This window comes from Diorhabda carinulata, chromosome 11, assembly GCF_026250575.1.
Source record: "Diorhabda carinulata isolate Delta chromosome 11, icDioCari1.1, whole genome shotgun sequence".
Classification (NCBI taxonomy): Eukaryota; Metazoa; Arthropoda; class Insecta; order Coleoptera; family Chrysomelidae; genus Diorhabda; species Diorhabda carinulata.
Genome location: NC_079470.1, coordinates 3,259,815 through 3,282,539, shown reverse-complemented (window position 1 = coordinate 3,282,539; position 22,725 = coordinate 3,259,815). Strand labels below are relative to the sequence as shown.

At 31.5% G+C, this 22,725-nt stretch overlaps 2 protein-coding genes across 6 annotated transcripts in view; one reads left to right on the top strand and one right to left on the bottom strand.

Annotated features, from left to right (window-relative positions):
- Nucleotides 1-197: 197 nt before the first annotated feature.
- On the top strand, nt 198-15,613 carry LOC130899472 (ras-related protein Rab-9A). Of its 2 annotated transcripts, none has more exons than XM_057809424.1 (5): nt 198-403; nt 504-763; nt 5,528-5,725; nt 8,552-8,828; nt 11,366-15,613. In XM_057809424.1, the coding sequence occupies exons 2-4, from the start codon at nt 581-583 to the stop codon at nt 8,813-8,815; spliced, it is 645 nt and encodes a 214-aa protein (XP_057665407.1). In that variant the 5' UTR covers nt 198-403; nt 504-580; the 3' UTR covers nt 8,816-8,828; nt 11,366-15,613. The 2 variants fall into 2 exon arrangements, with proteins under 2 accessions (XP_057665407.1, XP_057665408.1); XM_057809425.1 differs by having other exon boundaries at nt 198-450.
- A 4,084-nt stretch (nt 15,614-19,697) lies between these two features.
- Nucleotides 19,698-22,725, bottom strand: part of LOC130899412 (glycerol-3-phosphate dehydrogenase, mitochondrial) — a 48,131-nt gene continuing 45,103 nt past the window's right edge. For all 4 annotated transcript variants that reach the window (XM_057809336.1, XM_057809339.1, XM_057809340.1 and 1 more), the window contains exon 13: nt 19,698-20,961. In XM_057809336.1, coding sequence (XP_057665319.1) covers nt 20,827-20,961 — 135 coding nt within the window. In that variant the 3' untranslated portion in view covers nt 19,698-20,826. The remainder of the gene's footprint in view (nt 20,962-22,725) is intronic.

The window sequence follows — 22,725 nt, the reverse complement described above, 5'->3', positions numbered from 1 at the left end:
TATATCAAGAAAGTAGAATCTGTTAATAATACTTATTTAGATAGAAATCTTTGTTGAAATATCTTCCTGCCATCTATTGATGATTTAATAAAGTAACAGTGTCAATTCTACTTCTTTTAGCTACTCCCTTTTATTATTAGTTTAAACATGCCTTCGACAAGGTCACAATAAGTTGTCATGATTTGCCAACTACCTCTAGTTTTCTCTTTTTAACATATGTCCACTTTCTCTATTTCAAATTTCAAGGATTTCTATTTTATGTCGCAAGTTCTGTCACTCAACAATAGTTGCGAGGTTACAGTATTTTAGGTCTAATTAAATTTAGATTTCTAGTAATTTATGATAGGATTTCCTTAGGATATTACTTAAATAAATATAAAAGTAGTTAATTATGTACTAGCAGGTAAAATAGATGTTTGTACATATTTTTATTCAAGTGTAAAATACAACGTGAGTCATGCACATATTCAAAAATGTGTTAATCACTACTCTTGTATTTTCAGGGATTTACATCACACATTGATAAAAATAATCATGCGATGACTTATACTAATATTGACTTTAAAGGGTAACTTTTGTCATGAGGTCGAACAATAAAAATACTCTCTTAAAAGTGGTAATTTTGGGCGACGGAAATGTTGGAAAAAGTTGTTTAATGAATAGATTCGTATCCAATCAATTTGATGAACATTCATTTCATACAATTGGGGTAGAATTTTTGAATAAAGATATAGAGATTGACGGGGAAACTTACACTTTGCAGGTTAGTATAATTTATAGAATTATTGTTATTAATTCAATTTAAGGTAACAATACCAGTGGCAGATACTTTAGTGAGGAAATTTCTTTGAAAAAACAGTATAAAAAAAAGAATATCTTCAAAATTCTATGTAAGGTTATTTGGTAGTTAGTATTAAGTTTGTTGACAAATTAGTTATTAGTAATCAAGATTTTTATATTTTTTGGTATTAATTTTTTTAATTAATAAATGCAAATGGTCCTATACTTAATGTTACCATTTACTCTTTGACTCAAAAGACGTCGTTTTATTTAGGTTAAATAATAAGTAGTCAATAAAAAAAACTTTAAAGAAAATATTTTTAGATAAAGTTATTTATTTATTCAGAAATAGATAGTTCAAAGAATATAGGTACCTAAAACGTTATGTTATATTCATGTTTATCAAAATTTACTTTAGCTGGTGATGATTTCAAGTAAGAATGAAACTCTTGGAACGTTTTTTTATATTCACCTTTATTATCCTTTAGAACTGAAATTTGTAATAGGGTTTTCTCAAATGTTCACAATTTATTCCTAATAGAAAATAATCTTTCTACTGGAGGTTTCATAGCAGGCAAACATAGATATATTCAATTAAAACAGAAAAGTTTTCATGCTGAAGATTGTTTAATCAAAAACTTTAGTCAGACATTACAGTCGATACATTGCTTTTCAATTAATATATCTAGAGATTTTTGAATGTCTTTCCATGAGGAGACCTTTTTAAATCTGCCCAATAAAATATCTCCATTTTGTAAGAAAGCTTTCTACTCCAGATGTTCACATTTGTTTTATAAAATTCTGTAGACATCGTTTTCACAAACTCTGAGTTAAATTTTCTTTTAATTTATTAATTGCTGATACAGTCTGACCTTCAAGTTTCAAGAGGGTTTGATAACAACTTGCTGAATTCAAAGGCAAAATTAGATTTATAACATTCTTCCATATCATGGCAGTATTACAACAAATGAAGTAATAAAACCGGAATTGCACATCAGTACCAGAACTCCTCTGCATGTGTATAATAATCTATTAAACAACGTACCAGGTGCTGAAGGATTTCACATGTATACAGATAGATACTATACTAGCATTGTGCTGGCGGAGGAATTGCTAAAAACAAAATGCCACATAAGAGGTACTATAAAAATTAACTATAAGGGCATACCTGACCCAATAAAAAAACCAAGATTTGGTGTAAATAAATTGATTGCCTACAAAAAAGGAAGAACAATGATATTGTGTCCCCTAAGGATAAAAGAGTCATGACTTTGTTAAGCACCAGTGATAGTGCTGGATTCATGACAAAAACAAGATTTTTAAGAAGTTCAAGAATTGTTAACTACAAGAAGTTGATGGGTGGTGACGATCGCGCGGATCAGAGTGCATCAACCTATTGTTTTCTTAGAAAATCCCATCATTCAGCAGTTCATTGAAACATTCTCTTCACCTGTCAAATTTTTCTCCTTTTCCCCCTTTCACTTTGTAATATGTCTGTCCGGTCATGTTTGGTATCTTAATTGTTATTGCCCTCCAGTCGTTTCCTCTATCTGTACATTTTCTTTGCTTTCTTCCTTTCTTGTGCACACTCCTGCTTTAATTCACCCTTTTGTTTTTTTCAACATTCTCTGTGTTGCTTCTTTTTTTTGTTTTCTTCAATCTTCTTGCTTTTGAGTTACATCCTTCATTGTTTTCTCGATATATGCATAGAGATATTACAGATAGAGTAGGCATGCTATAGGCGCCCATACAAGTGGGAGCGTCTGGCCGATAGAGAGAGAGAAAGAGAATAATTTATGTATTGCTGTCTCTGTCTAATGGCGCATGCGCGTTGATTAGATTTCGTGTCAGAACATGAATTGAAACAATAAGATCTTTCCTGGAATACTGTTGATAAACGAAATCTAGTGCAATGAAAACAATTGAATATTTTCCAAGTAATATTCAATAAAAATAGGTTCAGCTAATTTACAAATCATTAGGCTAAGTTGGCCGAAGTGTCAAGTGTCAAGATCTCAGCCTTTATAACAAGTATCTGGAACAAAAAGTAAACATATGAATACATGTACTCATGAGAAGCTATTTAATAGGAAATTTTTTAACGCTTACCTTTTCATAGTGGTATCAGGTAAATTTGCTTGAGATTTTTTGCAAATGGCTTTCAAATCACTTGCTCCATTATGTGCATACAATCTTTTGCTGGGAGAAATATCTGTGATATTGCAAAGTAGCAATTTCCAAAAAAAATAAGTGTAAAATAAATAAATGTATCTATATATGATAACAATATAATTATGAGTGTAGAATTAACCTTTTGAGATTTGTACTCATTAAACTGTGTATTACTAAACATAGTTTGCTGTGTGATTTGGTATTGCAACACTTGAGCTAAAGAATTATTACTTAAAATGTTGTCGCAATGGCTTTTTGACAGATTACTGCTCATACCCAACTCTACAGCCACAGATGAGTTTGTTGAAAAAATTTTACTTGTATCCAAATCCACAGCCACAGATGAGTTTGATATAAGATAACTGACAGGTTCACAAAAATCTTGCTTATTTTCACCAAATGCTTTACTAGTATTTGCAGGCAAATCATTGTTGATAGGGGGTAGCAAATTAACTACGGTATTTACAGAAACATTACTGACACATGACTGTTTTAGCAAATTCAGTTGTTTCATCTTTTGTGACTGGGTAGCTAACACTTTGAACATTATCTGTTGATACAAATCTGCAAGGGACCGCAGTTTTCCGTAAAGATCCCTTAATTTTACTTTCATTAGAGTCTTCATAGACACTCGTATCAAAATGATCACTGCAAAGTTTTGTATACTTGGTTATAGAACTTAGTCCAGTAAAAGCCATCCATTCTTGTCTAGATAGTACTCATTTTTATAACACTTCTTTTTTAATATTGTGCATACAATCAAATCAACATTTTTGCTAACTACTTCTTGAATTACTTATACGGACTTACTTATGAAAACTGCGACGTTTATCGTATTGGTTATTTTTTGCAAAGAACACAGTAGTAAGGCATATTCTACAACAAATGTTTAATAATCTTTATCACATTATTTATATTGGGCAAATATAATATTTATTTACAGATGTATAGGTTACGTACGCACTTTACCGTTGCCCGTTGAATCAGAGTCACGCATGCGCAGTGCGCAACAAAAGAAAGAGATAGAAATACATAAATGATTCTCTTTCTCTTTTCATTCGCAAGACGCTCTCACTTTAGGCATGCCTACTCTATTGGTAATATCTCTATGGATATATGTCCACTCCATCTCAATACCCTTCCATGTTTGTTTGTTTTTCAGATTTGTGGTCACAGCATTTTCGAATGTTTTCACTACATCTTCATGCTTTAATGCCTTTATTATATCATATTTTACTAGATACTAAGGTTTTCCTCTGTTCTTTGGTATTTCATCTTTTAGTTATATTACTAGCAATATATGGGCTGAGTCCGCTTCCGCTTATCTGTAGTTTCTGACATCTGTTATCAATTTTGAATGCTTCTTTTCCATTAGTACATGGTCGATTTGGTTTTTTATTTTGTCGTCCGAAGAGATTCAGATTTTGCTATAGATGGACATTTTACCATTTTCATTAGTTGAGTAATGCTTGCTTTTCCCCACTGTGGTTTTTCTGTAGATATCCTCAATACCGACCTTAGCATTTAAATTCCCGATTACTAATTTTACATTTTATTATAAATAGATTAGATTAGCTCAGTTTTTACTTTCTGATCTTTCTCCTCTGATGGACCTTGTACATTTAATATATTTTTATATACGAGGATGGTCCCAGAAGTACCTGGCCCGACAATGAAAACAAAAATTTTGGAAAAAAAAATTATTTATTCTACCCAGCGATATTCAATAAGTTCGATATCCTTTTTATAATAAGAATCGACAAGCCCCTTAAAATCACCTCTTGGAAAATCTGTGACAGTCGAGCCATTTTTCAAGTCAGAAAATAATCCGAGGGGGCTAAATCTGGCTAATAGGGTGGATGAGGTAGCAAATGCGGCCGTTTTTGCTCGATTTCTTCGCTCTAACTTTGTAATAAGTTCGCATAATACTCGCGTTTGATAGTTTTTCAAGATAGTCAATGAAAATTATACCATGTGCATCCCAAAAAACCGATGCCATGACCTGCAGGTGGAAAGGACTTTACCTTTTTTGGAGCCGGTTCTCCCTTTTCAATCTATTATTTTGATTGTTCTTTTGCTCCGGAGCGAAAATCCGGTTTTATTTTTATAAAAAATTGCTAAACATTCGATGGAAACATCTTCACGATGCTGTTTTTGTTCCATTGTGAGTAAACGCGGCACCCATCTCGCGTACAGCTTTCTCGTGTCCAGTCGACGATCATCCAGTACCGGTTTGTGAATTTTCTTTAACATCTGTGGGGTCGTCTTCTCATTTGGTCCTCCACTGCGTTGCTGGTCTTCACAGGTCGTACGGCCTTGCTACCCAATATTTTACTGTTAGATAAAGAAGGAGCAGTTTCTCCCAGAGTAGAATCTAGTTCAGCTTTTATATAGGTTGGGCTAAGGCCTTTTAAATAAAAGTATTGTATCACATAACGATGACCTTTTTCAATTTTCAAATTTTAAACATATGCTGTATAGATTGTGTAATTTCTAATACAGAGACCATCTCTAGGTCTGGCCGGGTACTTCTGGAACCATCCTCTTTGCTTATATATCCATTTATATGCTTTAGATTTGGGATACTGCTGGACAAGAACGATTCAAAACATTGAGAACTCCTTTTTATAGAGGTAGTGATATATGTTTGTTGACTTATGCTATAGATGATAAATGCAGTTATAGAAATTTACAAATGTGGAAAAATGAATTTTTATATTATGCTGATATAAAGGAAAACGTTCAATTTCCATTCATAGTAGTAGGAAATAAGGTAAGTTTCATTGTAAATTTAACTTGTTTACTTTTTCTTTCAAAAGTATCCCAGAAGTAACTTGACAAGCATTCTGATGTAATTTACTATAACCATGTCATTAATTAATTCAAATAAAAAGTGAAATGATCATTTTCTGATTGTTATATCATTTCGTTTCAATGTATGAGGAAATATTTGATCACATTATAATGATAAATTTTTATAATTTTTTATTATTAAATTATTTTTAGTTTTAGAAAAACTAAAATTTTCGTTATTTTTTCAACACACTGGTATTGAGAAAAATTGAAATTGTCATTTGAATAAATGAGTTACACAACTTTCGAGTTAGTCAGAACCGTACCCTATATTTTTTTTCAAAAATTTACAAAAATAATGAAACGAAATGTTATTGTCGTTCTTATACATATGTTGTATCAATTTTTATGTTTCCAAATCGTTAGTTTCTTTTTATATTTTTGAATACAGTCCAAGCGTCCAAATTTTTACTTGCCCCCAAAAATATTAAAAAAAAAAACGTAATTTTAAATCAGAAGAGACCTAAAATCTAGACGATTTGGAAACATAAAAATGGTAACAACATATGTATGAGAACGACATTTGACATTTCGTTTCATTATTTTTGTAAATTTTTGAAAAAAATATACAGGGTACGGTTCTGGCTATCTCGAAAGTAGTGTACCTCATGATAACTTTGTTTTTTCTCAATACTAGTGGGTTGAAAAAATAACGAAAATTTTAGTTTTTTTTTAAATAATTTTTTGTGAAAGTTAATGTTCTAGCATTCGACTTAGTCAAAGTACTCCCCATATTCGCCATCTTTGCTTCTAATCCATTTTTAAAAACTCTATCTTTGTGATTAGTCTTTAGCACTTCCAAAGTCATCTATGCTTTTAAATGATAACCCTTTGAGGCTCTTTATTTTTGGCAAAATTCACAAAGTGTTATTTATTGTTTGAAATTGAATCTGAGTAGTATTTGCAGTATTTCTTTGGCTTAAAATGTATGAATGGTATAAAAGCCTAAACGGTTTTTATAGAATTCCAGACGTTTTTTGAACTGTTTCAAGCAAACGGTATTGAACTTGTAAATAGTACTTCTTATTGAGTGTTTATATCTATTTGTTTCATTTTCTTGGGAAGAATCAAAACTAAAATAAAACACAAAGAAGCTTATTTGTTGATTCCTTGAAATTCAGTCTAAAAGCTGTTTTATTGCACAATGGAAACAAGAAACTGTATATACTAGTAGAATATGCAGTAAATTGTGAAGAGAGCTACGAATCAATATGTACCTTGATGAAATTAATAAAGTATCTGAAACATCAATAGAAAGTGTGCTGTAACCTCAAAGTTATTGGTTTACGAGGTGAATTTACCCTTGTCTGTGAGACAGCAGGACCAGAAATCATTCTGTAAGAAAATAATGACCTATTCAAAATGTGTATGTAAAATCAACATCAAATATAAACCCTTGGTAGATCCAAAGTATATTAGTCTTTTCCATTAGCAACGAGACCCACGACATGATTAAGTAGGTCTACGGTGATGCTGCATTGGCTAGATCGGATGGTTTTAAGTGACACAATCTTTTCCGAGATGGTAGGGAAAAATTGAAAAACGATGACCGCCCTGAATACCCTTCGATCACCAAGACCAACGAAAAGGTGTCGCCAGTGGAAAATTTATTGAACAGTGATCGAATCAGAATGAGTGCTGTTCAGTTTTGTATTTCTCAAATGCAACTTTTTGAGATCGTGACAGAAAACTTAGCCATGAAAAAGTTGGTACTGTGAGTGTTGTCAAGGAAGCAAAAGGCCTACTGGAAAGCGAACTGCTGGGATCTTCTTTATCATGTGAAAGAAGACTTCGACAATGTGGCGACCAATAATGAGACGTGGATGTTCGAATACAATCCAGAGAACAAGTGGCAGAGCTCAGACTGGCACACTCCTTCCATACGCCCCAAGAAAGCAAGAATTTTGCAACTCCAAGCAAAAGTTCATGTTGACTGTATTTTTAATCAACATGGTGTCATCTACAAAGAGTTGGTACCACCCGGTTAAACAGTTAATGCAGTTTTTTAGAAGTATCTTGCCCAGCACAATATCGCAACGCTGTCTCATCCCTCATAAAATCCAGTCTTGGCCCCACCAGACTTTTTCTACTACCGAGAATATAATTGACGTTCAAATGGAAGGATTACAGCTAGGTAGAGGCGGTCTAACAGGCCGTGAAGCAGGAGCTGAACTACATTCTAGTCCAAGAATTCCTGGAGGAGTACAAAAACTAGAAAATGCTTTGGTAGCAGTGTGCAGATGAAGGAAGGTGCTACTTTGAAAAATTCTAATTAATGAATATTAAAAAAAATATGAGCTACTATTTTCCGAACAGACCCTGTAGTAAACAACCGAATATCCCGTATTAAAATGTTTAGAAAAATATTACCAACAGCTTCTAATAGAAATTGGGAAAACTGGGCTCATGCTGGGATACCCTGCACACTATATATTATTTTTCACAATCTAATAAAGTGCCTTTACCACCAAAACCTGTATAATTTCGAAAAGGTCAAAAAGTCGTAAAGTTATAGCTATTTATTGTGAGGAAATTGTGCCATTTGCCATATAAAAGAGAAATATGTATTTAAAAAAATTTATTTGATTTTAATAATAATATAAATAAATAACTAACACAAAGACTTTTTGGGTCTATACATATTCCGACCTTGTTAGGGTCAACTATAAATATAAGGGTAGAGTCTATTCTATTGGATCTCATGTAATAGAATATCATTGCAAATATCGAAATATTACTTTTCTAGTCTGACGTATCTGCCGAAGAAAGGGAAGTATCTCAATTAGAACTTGAAACATGGTGTAACGAAAATTCGATAACATCATTTATAGAAACATCAGCGAAAACTGCGAATAATGTACAAGAAGCTTTCAAAATGGCAGTTCAACATTGGCTGAAACTGGAATCGAGAGCAGACAAAATTGATGCGGTTGTTAATGATACTGTAGATTTGAGAAAAAAGCAGTCGGATAATAGGATTTCCTGTTGTATTGGATCCGGTGATGAGTAGCTATTATAAACAGGTAATATCTGTAGTAAATTATTTAAATGATTAACAAGTTATTGATGTTTTATATAAATTTCTTTAATTTCGTCTTGATTTTAGGTCTCCTCTAATTGGAAGTTAGTTTTTGAAACTGATAAAAAATTTGAGTTTTGACTTATTTCGGCCTTTATCAAAATATTTTGATAAACGTCAAATTTTTCGACTATTTTAAAAACTAATTGACATACGGAAGAGAACTAAAATCAAAACTATTTAGCTTCAATTCCAGTGATATTTCAGTGTGTGCAAACGAGATTTTACAAGTAATATTGACAAGTGTGGAAGCCTATATCCCTCTTTCCTTCAAGGACTTTGTCGACAACAATCCATGGTTCGATTAAAACTGCACGTTATTGTATTGAGATATACCAGTAAGCAGACCATAGATGCTTGCAAGGAACGATATAATGAGAGAGTAGAACACAAACTTTAAAAAACTACCCAAATGGATCAAGGTCTTTCAGCTCTGTAAGAAAAGCAATCAGCTAATGCTTTTGTGAGTCAAAAATTCCACCGTTGACTGGAGAAGATGAGTCAATCGCAGTGACCACATGATTGCTTCAAATTCAACTCTTGATTCGCGGGGAAAACTACCACCCAGCCTTTCTAAAATTGGTACATCTATGTCAGAAATAGAATTTCGACACCGAGATGTGGCAAAACTTCTCAAAGACTTAAATGGCAATAAAGCAACTGACCCAGATGGAATACCATCATATTAAAGAACTGCGCAGCTGAACTAACAAATCCGCTCTCTCATATAAAAGAGGTCTTTTCCCCTAAAGATTGGAAAGTTGCTAGGGTTCAATCCACACCAAAAAAAGAAAAAACGACTGTTTCCAGTAACTACAATTGCTTTAGTCCAGCCATTGCCTAGGTCATAGAGAAAGTCTTTAACCAGCAAATCTGGAAATATCTTGAGTCAGCGACCATCAATACAGCTTTTGTATACATAGATATATAGATCAATTGGGGACCTCCTGGTCTATGCCACCAACGTATGGACTGAAGCTTTAAAGAAATATGGGGAATCCAGAGCAATCGGACTTGACGTATGAGAGAGAGAGACAAAATTTGGCATAATAACCGTCTAAATTAATGGAGATCATATGGTTTGTCGTCTTGACTTATCAGCTGGCTTAGTAGCTTTCTCAAAGACCGATCCATTCAGGTCACACCTCAGAAAAATTTGATGTCAACGCTGGTGTGCCCCCAAATTCGTAGGCAGTAACAAATCACCACCATTGGTACCAATTTTGGAAACATTCTGGAATGGGGTGGAAGCAATCTGATTGTGTTTAATGCAGCAAAAACACAGGCTATTATTTTTACAGAGAAGGCTGGCACTGCAGCTGGGGATTTGGTACTATCTAGACAGAAGTTCAAGATCAATATCCACAGGCATTTCCACACGGCAGGCACCACTCGAACTACTACTCGAGAGTAAAAGGGTTTGGGTTTTCCCTCTTATGTTTGCTTTTTAAGTATATATATATATATATATATATATATATATATATATATATATATATATATATATATATATATATATATATATATATATATATTATTCTTGCTTATATCTTCATGTGGTTTTATCTATTTATAATATATTCAAAATGTGAGTTATGAAGTTCTTAAACTTATAATTTTCTGGAATATCAAAGAAATCAGAATTTAAAAAATGTTTATGTGAATTAAAAAATATATATAAACAATAAAAATACAAATAATTCAAAATATGAAAACATTTAAAAATATGATAGTGTAACAAAGATAACAAAATTTGGAACAAAAATTTAAAAAACTTGAATACTTAAAATGGATTAAAAAATATAACAAAAAAAAAATTTAAAAAATATAAGTTCAAATATATTAGAACATGTAGTCTCCCAAAAAATTTTATATAGTTGGGAAAAGTTTATCTTATATATTTTGCACCAACAAAAATTTATATATTTATTTTTTTTGAAAAATTCTTATCTGGGAAATCACTATTATTCATTTATTTTCTATACATATCTATGAAAATGAAGAATTTAAAAGTAACCAAAAATTGAAAACGTCAGAATACACACAAAAAACTTATGAAACAAAAATATAATAATTATTAGAAAATAAAAATTTAAAAATAAATATAAATAAAGAATACAAAAAATTTAGATTATAAAATACAAAATATTACAGAAAACTTGAAAATATACAAATTAGAAAATATGTATAATGAAATAATTCAAAAATGAAAGGTCCCAGCTGAAGCTGCGTTATCATTACACATTTTGCTGGTAAACCGGTTCCAGGGAAACCGCAGAAAACCTGCAACACCGACGATAGTATGTTACAGATAGTAGAATAAGGATAATTTACTATTATGAAGTGCACAACTCTCTGTACTAATTCGAAATAATTTATGAACGTCGAAGGGGAAGTATAGTGTACAACATAACCAGGAACCTTTTATTACACAATTGTCGCGTGCCATAACTAGTTATCTAATAATCTATTTCGTTTCAGGTTGGAGAATGTCCACATCAAAAAGGAATTATTTGATTGAGGTATCTGTCAATATTTTTCCTTTCTACCAAGGTTTCAACAAATGTTGATGTTTTAGATTATAGGAAATTTTCAGTCTAACATTGTTATTATTGTTTAACAATAAGAATTGTTACCTTTTTTTTATTTAGTATTGACCAGTATTGTACGTTTCTAGCCAAATATTTTTTTATACCTAAGATATAATCCAGTGAGCCAATTATATTTTTTATTTTTTAGCACCAAAAGAAAATCTAGTTTTCAAATTGTACATGTGCACTCCATCAAATCGAACTTTACCCTGACGTCATACCCAACAAAAAACACGAAACTTTTTCAAAACGAAGTGGCTATTTGAGTATCTTATCGTAGAATATTTTTGGAATGTCTAAGCACCATTTTTTTCCAAGCTTGTTACTTTCCTTTCAATTGTGCTCAAACAACTAATTCCCTATCTTACCTCGCTACCCCCTCTTACTCCTTCTTCCCCTAATCGTGATTCATTAAGCTCAGTTGTCCTCCACCAGTTTCAGAACTCCCTTAAGATTTTTCTCTTCAATATTCAAAGACCCTCTTAGTACTTCCTTGATAGGCACATGGTTTTTGGATCCACTGGTCTATTTCCTGTTCTGTATTTTCTCAACTTTGTGCTTAGCTCTTAACTGCTCAAAAAGCCCCAAAGAAACCGATGAAAATAATGAATTGCTAAAATAAATGTTGAAACTCACTTGACTCAAATTCATAGGAAAACACATAATCAAAATATTGCGGGCTACACAACATTCATTTGAAGACGAAACTTTTCAAAATTAACGAATTTTACAAAAACTGTTATTTCATATTTGTAAGATCTGGTGTTAATGATCTCCAAGTAACATAGCTGCTATGAGGAGAGTTAAGTTTTAGGACTGTACAATTTATCTCGAAATATAATTGAAATGAATATATAAAATTTACTCATCTCAAATCATATTTAGTTCACCAAGAGTTCAGGGAGGTCTCTTCAGCTTCGTTAACCATTTTCTTTTTTTAGTATAGGAAACCGTTGTGTCAAAATGAAACATTGCATTTCATGAGAACAAAACGGAGAAGAAATAATTGCGGCAACGTTGAACATAACCGATTTAAATGCCCGAAGCCACTTTAGAACATTATAATTTATCCCAAAATATGTTTACTGTTAGTGATGTCAGGATAAAGATGGATTTATTTGACTGTATGTAATATTCCTATATTGCTAGCGCCTCTAAGTGAGACAGCAAATGTCTTTCAATTTTTTACCCCCCTTTTCTCGAAGCTCATGATCCAGTTACTGTTAATATTTAAACCATCGCTACAAACAAAAGTGCTCTTGTGGGTACATTAAAAGGGTTTACCTTCTTACCTTTTTTGGAGTATATAACTATTCCATTTTGCTATTATTTTATAGATGAAATAAAAATATAAACTAGAATCAACGAAAAATGGAATTAACAAAAAATATGAAGAAAATAGCCTTAAAATTAAATAAAATATGTTTTCGCTTTTCTTCGAATCACTATCTTGAAATTAAATTAACCCGTGAGCACTCGCGCCTTTAGTACTTAAACGAGTACTCGTGCATAGAGCATTTTTAATTACGTTTTACAAAAAACCAAAAAGTAGATGAATTATTCATATACTGTTAATATATAATAAAACAATCGCGTAAAATCAAATATTTATTTTTAATGTATAAAATTCGTTATACTACGATGTTTTAATAACAAATTTAGTGAAATAAATTGGCATTTTTCAATCGTACTTTTGTTATAAACTATAGAAAAAATAACCTTAGTCAAGAAAATAAAGGAGTAAACAGTAAAACATTAATCTTCATCTCACGTGGTTCATTTTTTAATGATTCTCGTCCCCAGCGTGATAAATTTATTTGTTTAAAATGATGAACACAAGTCACTGTCAGCCCCTCTCTTCAAACTGTTTTAGATTTATGTTGGTGTTAATCCTATTTAGTCAAACATTGTTGAACATGATGGACACAAGTCACTGTCAGTTCCTCCCTCAAATCTATTTTAGATTTATGTTGGTTGTTAATCCTTCTTTAGTTAAAAATTATTGTAAATGATGGACACAAGTCACTGTGAGCCCCTCCCTCCAATATGTTTCTGATTTATGTTGGTGTTAATCTTTCTTTAATCAAACATTGTTGAACATGATGGACACAAGTCAATGTCAGCCCCTCCCTCCAAACTGTTTTAGATTTATGTCTGTGTTAATCCTTCTTTAGTCAAAAATTATTTATAATGATGGTCACAGTCACTGTCAGCCCCCTTCTCCATTTTGTTTTTGATTTATATTGATGTTAATCCTTCTTTAGTCAAAAATTATTGAAAATAATGAACACAAGTCACTGTCAGCCCCTTCCTCTAATCTGTTTTTGATATATGTTTTGGTTAATTCTTCAGTCAAAATAGCGAAAAACTCAATTGGATATATATTTCAAGTGGTCATTCGAATTTTACTATAATAAAATGGATCGAAGCAGCAAGTTGAAACTTTGTGTAAAGCTTGTTGAGAATTGTTACTGACGCGTGCATCAAGATTTCTGCGAACGCATTCTAGTTGTAAGAGGCCAAGAACTTATTGACCTAACTACGAGAAAATTCCGCAATATGTGATATTCGCTTACGATATAGGAGTAGTTGTAACAAATAGTTTATAAGTAGTTAATTATTTATGCATTTTATTATATTTATGAAAATTCGTATATATATAAATATAAAAAAACTAATGATAAGCTTCATGTGCAACAAATAATTACTAGTGCTAGATAAATTTGATTACAAAACGATTATTGGTAGATGCACTTTCCATCATAAGTATCAAGTATTAACTTAACTATTATAAATCATGCATTTTTATAATCCAAATTAATCTTTGTTTTTCCTAGAGGGTGCTAGTTACACACTTCGTACCGAGTAACGTTTTTGCTTTCCTTGTTCACGTTTCCTTAATCCATTTGTTTACTATCCGGAAAAGAGAGATATAATTCTTAAACTGAGGAGCCTCTCCTAATATTTTCAAAAAACTTCATTTTTTTATGAAAGTTAACGATACAAAATCCATGTTGGCTTTAATGGGAAACAAAAAATGTCATTGAAATCATTGTTAACAGCCTTGCAACAGTCAGATTGATAATTCCTCATGAAAATTGTCATTCTGAAGTAGAACAAGAACGAGAAATAGCTCGAAGAATCGATCACGAAAAGTTGTGTCGAATTAATACTTCAATTTATTTGATTAAGTACGTCAACCAAAAAACAAAGTGAATGCAATTGATGATTGTAACCAAAAAAAAAAAAATCAAATATGGTTCTTGAATAACGCAAAAATTTTATTCAGAACCTTATTGTCGAATCGTAATAATGTCTTCAACTAAGATTAAAAAAACAAGAGAGCTCAATTCTACCCAACAAATCCATCATTGTTTGATACATGTAACCTTAGAGGCTTAATAGTTGTTAGCTTTCAACGAGTTAATTGCATATAGAAATCATGACTTGTGATAATGACAAATCTATAAAACAATTGAAAATTTTGAAATGAATCGATATAAAACTTTCACAATTCTCCACTGGTTGCGATTCTGTACTTTTGCGCTCCAATTCGGTTCTACCTCTCTAATATCTTTCAAAACTGCATCCAACCATTCTATCTTTGGTCTTGCACTCCTTGTACTTCCTTCCTCTTCTTCAATGGCCATTTTTGCAAATATTTTTCCCGGCATCCTTTTAATATGGCCCAACCATCTTACTCTTTGGGCTTTTATGTATCTTGTTATTGATGGGTTTTTATACTTCAGGTCGGTTTTGTCGTAAGTTTTGTACATCCTATATAACAATTTTCCACGTTCTGACTATGTTGAAATATAATATTTATTTATATACGTTGTACATGAATCTTATCCGTTGATTTACAACTAAAAGCAAGTTTATCATGTGGGCAAATGATGTAGATATTTATACAGTGTGCGGGTAAAGTAATGAAAAATAAATCTTACGCAAACTCTGTATAATCGATATATAATTTTAGTGAAGTACTCGTGCCGCGTAGAACTTTTTTCTTATTAAAAATCCAACATTTTAGCTTAAAGCACACACACACGTACCGATATTTGTACATAGTAATAGCTATATTAGCTTTTGTACTGCAATGTGTCTTATATGTAATAAATAAACATTTCCTAAAAAATTATTTTGATTTACTCAACTCCGTATCTTTTTAATTGTATATAAGCAACCACAAATTGTTCAAATCTAACACATCATTCAATAAGTCGTGTGACTAACTAAGAAAACCACCAAAAATCGATTTTATTCCCCAATGTAATCTTCTTGAAGAGCAATACAATCATTCCAACGCTTCTTCAACGTCTTAATACCAGTAGAATGATTTGTCTCAAAATAAGCTTTAGTTTCAGCAATTGCTTCTTAATTTGAGCTGAATTTCTTTCGGCGAGCATTTTTTTAACTCAGCGAGCTGCTAATAAACATTGGGGGCCAGATCTGGACTATACGGTGAATAGGGAAGCAATTTGAAATGTAATTCGTTCAATTTAACCAACGACTTGTAAATCGGTGTATCGTCTTGGTAAAACAGTGGTTTTTTCATCGATATATGATGTCGTTTTTTCTTGATTTTTGCATTAACCCTTAGACCGAAACCATCTCGCCATCTCTTACAAGAAAAACACAGGTCTGAGAAACCGGTAGTTTTACCGGTGTACTACACTATTGTCAATGGTTTCTCCTTGACAGCAATATTATCATAATTCATCAATTTTGAACAACTTTTAAATCTAATATTCCTCATATGAAAATGTTTTTTATTTTATATACTTTCACAATAGTCTATCAAATAATTAGGTGGCGTTAGTTTTATTTTGTCTTTTTTGTCACAATTTAAACAAGTTATTTCATATACTATGTTGGGCAATTTATTGATTGGTGTTTTATATTTTACTTTAGTAGAAATAAATTATAATTGACTGTATGCTATTTTAATATTGTGTTGTTTAAAGATTTCAGTAAGTTTAGGAGTAACTGATTTTATATATGGTATAATTATATGTAATAGAAATGTTAGAAGTGACGTTTGAAAATGATGATTCAATGTTTATGTCAATGTTAGATGAATTATACAAAGTTCGTTTTAAAAGATAAGTTTTCATAAAAAAGTTTGTGAAGTATTTTTTTCTTATGAAAAATTGGAACAGAAATTTTGAGGACTCTATTTTTCATCTGTTTGATTAAATTAGTTTTAGTGTTACGTGGGTGATATGAATGATATTTGATTTTTCAAAATTCAATAAATATATATATATATATATATATATATATATATATATATATATATATATATATATATATATTGAAGTAAAATAATAAATTATCAATTTCATTATATGGAAGGAATAAAATTATATCATCTACAAAACAAAATATTTAATGAAGAATAATTTGAAGAGTAAAACAGATATTACAAAGTCCAAGATTTAATCCATTGCATAATCTACTAATGTAGGGGATATTGAAGACCCCACTGTTGTTTTTTATTTTTATTATATTTTTTATTATTATAAGAGAAATATGTATTGTTAAAAATGTGTAGATTAACAAAAAATATATGAACTGCGTTTGATGCTTTCGCCGTAAAAACGAAGATTTAAAAAACAAGCATCGAAATCGGATGATTTTTCGATTTTCTAGAGCCAAAAAAACGAGAAGACCGCGAAAGTATAAAATTACCAAATAATGTTGAAATAAGGAGTTTATTCTCAAACTTAGCATATTTATTGACAATCATCGAAATCAATTTCATCTTTTTCACGACGGTTTTCATTTTCTTATTCTTTATTTAATTAACCACTAAGAATTTCTTCAACTTTTGAAGGTGCTGTCGGGGCTTTATACCACAATGGTTCCAACTTATCTTCTTGATTCAGTTGCCATCCACATTCAGTTGGTTCAAATAAAATACAGATTGGCTCAGTGGCATTTTGCCAGATTGTATTTATAAATATGGTGCGTAAAACTTTTTGTGACAGAGTTTTCCACCTTTGTAAAATTCTTATTTGTTATTGGTGCTTGCAAAAAATTTCAAGAATAATTCAAATCTAGCACTATCAATATTATTTTTGTCCATATTATACATTTCGTCGGTAAATCGTCATTGATGCCTTGCGGATCCATTAAATGTTCAAACATATTTTGGTATCCTTCATTCTATATTAAAAAGTTGATTTGATTTTTCCCTTGTGAACAAAATCTGCTGCATAATCAGAACCTGTGAAGACATGGAAGTCCCGGAAGAACTCGACAAAGTGATGTAACTAATTCTCGTGCAAGATATATACAACTTATGTAATTAATTTCTTCATCTAATTTATTTGTTATCCATATTTTTTGGTTTTGAATTTGTGAATATTTCCGAGGCAAATTTTTAAAGGGTCAGTATCAACAGATTTAATGAGAATTTTTTGGGGAGAACATTTTTTCAAGTGGAAGAAAATTCTCGTATCAATCTCCTCATGATATGTAAATTCTCGTTTAATATTCGCGAGACAGCTCCATTGATATTAGTGTAAACATTCGACACTTGAAGGTGAAACAGACTGACAGGACAGAATGGCTTCTAGCTTCTAAAATGCCCAAAGACAATCTTACCTGAACTAGAGGAAAGTAATAAATACTTATATACATAGAAACTATGTATGTAAAAAAATATCAATCAACAAGAGTGATTTTATAAGAAACATAATTATTATTGATGTAATATACGAGATCGTGATAATTATGTAACGATGATAATTCGACAAAAAGCGTATACTCCAAAATAAATTGAATATCGTAAATTTTGAAGTAGATGCTAGTATAGTTTATGCCCTTCAAGGTGGTATGCGGGATTTTTCCGGCAGTTTTTGAGTGCGCATACCAATTGCTATACTTTAAATCCTATTATATAAAAATTTTTTATTTCGCTATGACGGGACTTTCAGTGTTACCGGCTCCCCGCCAATATTGTAAGTAATTTTTTCCTTATAGTTATTTTTTATGATGGCAATAAAGTTCTTTTATACATGTATATATCTGATTAGGATGTCAGTTACACTGCGACCCAAAGGATATATTGTATCCCTTTTTCTTTCTCTAACTGATCTATTAATCTCACTCCTCTCAGAAAGTTCGTGAGTTGGGGCTCTTCGTTTTCTATTTTATACCCTCCCAGGTGTAGTCTTTCATATTCGTCAGGAAGTGTATAGAGGTTTCGTCATCTATTTAACAGAATATGCACATTGCGTTTTTTGCTAAACCTTGATGTATCAATTGAGGCGGCAATGTCTCGACAGAATTTCTGCTTCTCGGATGAAATTCAATTGTAACATAGTTTTCGTACTCGAAAGATAAAATTTAAGAAAAAAAACCTTTTTTAAAATCAAACTTTCATTATCCGTCAGCGACTGATTTCATGTATAGACGACATTTTGTTTTTATTGTTAGTAATAACATTTATATAACGCCATCTAGCAGCGATAATAAGATTATTATGAAAACAGTTTACTTACGAGTACTTACTGCAGGTAGTCCATTGGAAGAATTTTTTATCCAAAATGAATTTTCAATTCCTGCTTGGGAGAACCACCCTAATAGACGTTTGAGGGAAAATTCTTGTTTACACATTTCTTAAGATATCTCGGGACAGAAAAAAGTTATCGACTTGCGGTATTTTGATGTAATTTTGTTAATAGTAAATTTGAAAAAAAAATTTTATACGCCCTCTAGTGGTGAACCTAAAATTTTGAAAATAATTTCCAGTTGTTTTTCGAGCCACTTTTATTATACTTTTTTTCTTGAAACTCTAGTATAATTAGTTTTTAATTGCCCACCCGGTACTGACGCCATTGCAGCATCATATTGGTAAAAATCCTTTTAGTGGAAAGTTTAAACCGAAAATTTTAAAACTTGATTTTAAATATGTTGATAATATGAAAAAATATATTAATTTTGCATGTCAGTTTAGAGGTCTTCAAAATATGATATATACTTTATTCATCATGGCAAATTTCCAAAGACACTTCACGATTTCAGCTTATATGGACACCCTTCAACAATATTTGTTCTACCTTATGAAACTAAAGGTTTAATGTGATTTCTATTGATTCATGTATATATTTAATAAATTTTATAAAGTAATATGGTAGGTTCAAAATAATCTTTACTCTTGCGCTAATCCTGTATAAAATAATCTGTAGTGATTTTGGTAGAAATAAAACAAATGAGTATTCTTTTTTATTCAACAATTTCCAAAGGAAAAATAACATACCTAGAGTGTATAGCACAATAAATAATATTTATAAGAATTTGGAAATGGAAATATTTAGGCACAAAAACAATTAGCAAAAGATTAATAAATAACCTTGTTTTGTCTATTAGTATAAATATTGACGTGAAAATCTTGATACATGAATTTATTTCGAGTGTTTTATGATTGGCAAAACAATAGTTTCATCGATCGTATCAAAAAAATTCCAGTCAATTGAACGATGACATAATAAATAAAGTGGTTGTAGATAAAATATATTTAAGAACATAAAATGCGCCATTTTCTAAGTAAAGAAGGCAGATGACAGTATATTGTGACGAAAAGTACATTTACAGCTTGTAAAAGTATGGAAAAACTGATTGATTAAAATCGCCAGTAGCCAAAGGAAAAAGCTGATTATTTTATATGCTGAAGATGGATCAGGTTTTGTGTCCTTGTTGCCATTTCAGGTACTTTCAACGCCATAGCCTATGAGAATATCGAAAATCCAGGTAGTCTATAAACATTATATTCTTTTTCAAAGGTAAAAAGTACTCTCTTTTGGTCTTTTGGCCAATTGTTGTCGCGTTTCCTCCTTACAACCAAGACAGCAAGCACAATCCCACGCAACCACCACAACCCCAGCCCTGCAGAGGAGTAACTCCTATGTCAGGGTCAACTCCAACAAACCTTACCGTAACGTATAGGAAAATCCACATTGGTAATTTTCATCCAGTGTTGACACCAACAATATTTTAAGATTTGAAATTGGCAGTAGCCAAAAGTGAAAGACTAATCTTATTACAATCTGGAGTTGCATAAAGTTTTGTACTTATTGCTTAGGTACAAATTTAAATCCGGATATCCGGCAGTTTTCTACTTCCATTATAGACATAAAGCACGGAGCAGATATTTTCTACTTATCGAGCGACATTTTCTATTCTCAAAAAGTCTTTCATAAAATAAAACTTACAGATCATTTAATAAATAAATAAAAATAAATAGGTATGAACTAAAATAGATATGGAATAGAATAGTATATCTAATCCCACTTTGAAAAGGAATCACTATTTTTTTTTCGTGCATTCCCAATTTTCTTTTTCTTACAGCCCACCACCGCTACGTTCAACAGATAATTTCTTTTTGAGTAATTCAGTTTCTTGTTTGATTTCTTCTAATTCGGCCATTCTTGCGAATCTGGAATACGTCACGTGACCGGATTTGATGGCGGACATCATCTAAAATAGAAAAAAAAAAATAATTAACAACGTAACAAACTCATTATATATTAACGGATACTATTGAATACTTAAGGTATTGGTAAGAAATTAAGTTAATTGAAGGGATGTTATTAATTTTTTGTTAACTTCTTTAAATAGTTTAACAATCCTCCAGACTGCATTATTGAAATTTGGTTGCTATATGGATATATTTTATTAAATAACAATATTTGTATATAAAGAAACTACATCTAATGAAGTAAATTCATATTCGTCAGGCATTTCCATATTTTTAATTTTCTCCTTGAATCCCATGTGTTTTATTTATATTTAGGTATATTTATTTTGGTATAAAATTTTTTAAAAACATTTTTTAATAATTACAGTCAGAGGAGTTTGATTATTCGAAACAATTGGTCGAAGAGGTATGTCAGGTTTGTGCAATTTTGGCAGACCATTTTAGGGGGTACAACATTATGAATTTTCAATTTCTTTGCATACTTATAAAATAAAATGTTCATTTCAAGATCGAATGAGTTTATTATTTTGTTTTTGATAAGAATTGGTACGGTTCTGTTTAGTTTTTTTAAAAGTTATCTTATCATTTAATAATTTCATCATGTTGTTATAATCCTCTGATTTCATAATTCATTAGATTTATCTGTTTTCAAATTTTTGAGATGTATATTTTGTTTTATAAAATGTTGGGTTCTAATTATATTTGGAAATTTATTATATCTCTGTTGGTTTCTCAATGACGGATTTACAGATTTGTCGCCTATAGGCGTATTCATCTTTTACCACAAATACTGACCTCTGAAATTCGATACCTTAGTTCACAATTGTTTTAATTAAATTCTTCATCAATGAAATCCCAATTCTTCAATTTGATAACTAAGGTTTCGTGTAGGATTCTTGATTATTTCTACAGTAGAAAATTGTGAAAAGAGCAAAAAAATTTCAATCATGCACTACTTTCATAAAGTAGGTTTTAAAACTATTCATCACTTTAGACAACGAGTAATGTTGATACATTTTGATTGATTACACACACAGTTTAGCAACAGTAAAACAGTTCTCTTTTTAGGCAAGAAAAGTTTCTCTCACAGATTTAACAATTGTTCCTGTAAACTGCATGCAAAACTGCACTCGTGAGCAAAAAAATCGTCTCAAGCGACACTCCTGCAATTGCAAGTCATTGGCAAAAAAACTGTAAACGAAATTGTATTTGTCTTAGTTAAAACTTAAAGCTAACGACATTAGTTTCAAAATTATATAAAGTATTGTTTTCTCAGTCAAAAATATTTTATGTTCAGTAACCATGCGGTTCCGGAAGAAAAGAGTGCACCGCCGATAGAGATGCCAGCACATCGCTGAGAAATCCGAGCCTCACTGACATTGAAGTTCAACACGAGCTCAGGAAACCTCGAGGAGTGGCTGAACAGTCAGAACACATAACAGATAACCTTGAGCCAAAAAGGTTAGCTACTGACCCGAAATTAACTCCAGCGCATCGAGCAGCTCGGCTAAGATTTTCCAGACAATACGTTATTGGACTCGCGAACAATGGGGTTCCGATTCTCCTCAGACGAAAATAGAGTGTGCCTGCACGGTAGTGATAGGAGAGGACGAGTCTACGGAAGACCTGCGCAGTGTTGCATAAAAGAAAACGTGGCTTTTGGAGAAGGTTCCTGGATGGAGAAATCGGGGCCTCACTGATATTGAGGTTCAATAAGAGCTCAGAAAACCAGTCAGAAGAAGATAACATTGAGCCAAAAAGTC

What these genes read in the sequence shown, in the direction of transcription:
- LOC130899472 (XM_057809424.1), top strand. Translation starts at nt 581, where the DNA reads ATGAGGTCGAACAATAAAAATACTCTCTTAAAAGTGGTAATTTTGGGC. An exon ending in GGGAAACTTACACTTTGCAG is followed by an intron (nt 764 to 5,527) that starts GTTAGTATAATT and finishes TATATGCTTTAG; the next exon opens with ATTTGGGATACTGCTGGACA. An exon ending in TCATAGTAGTAGGAAATAAG is followed by an intron (nt 5,726 to 8,551) that starts GTAAGTTTCATT and finishes TTACTTTTCTAG; the next exon opens with TCTGACGTATCTGCCGAAGA.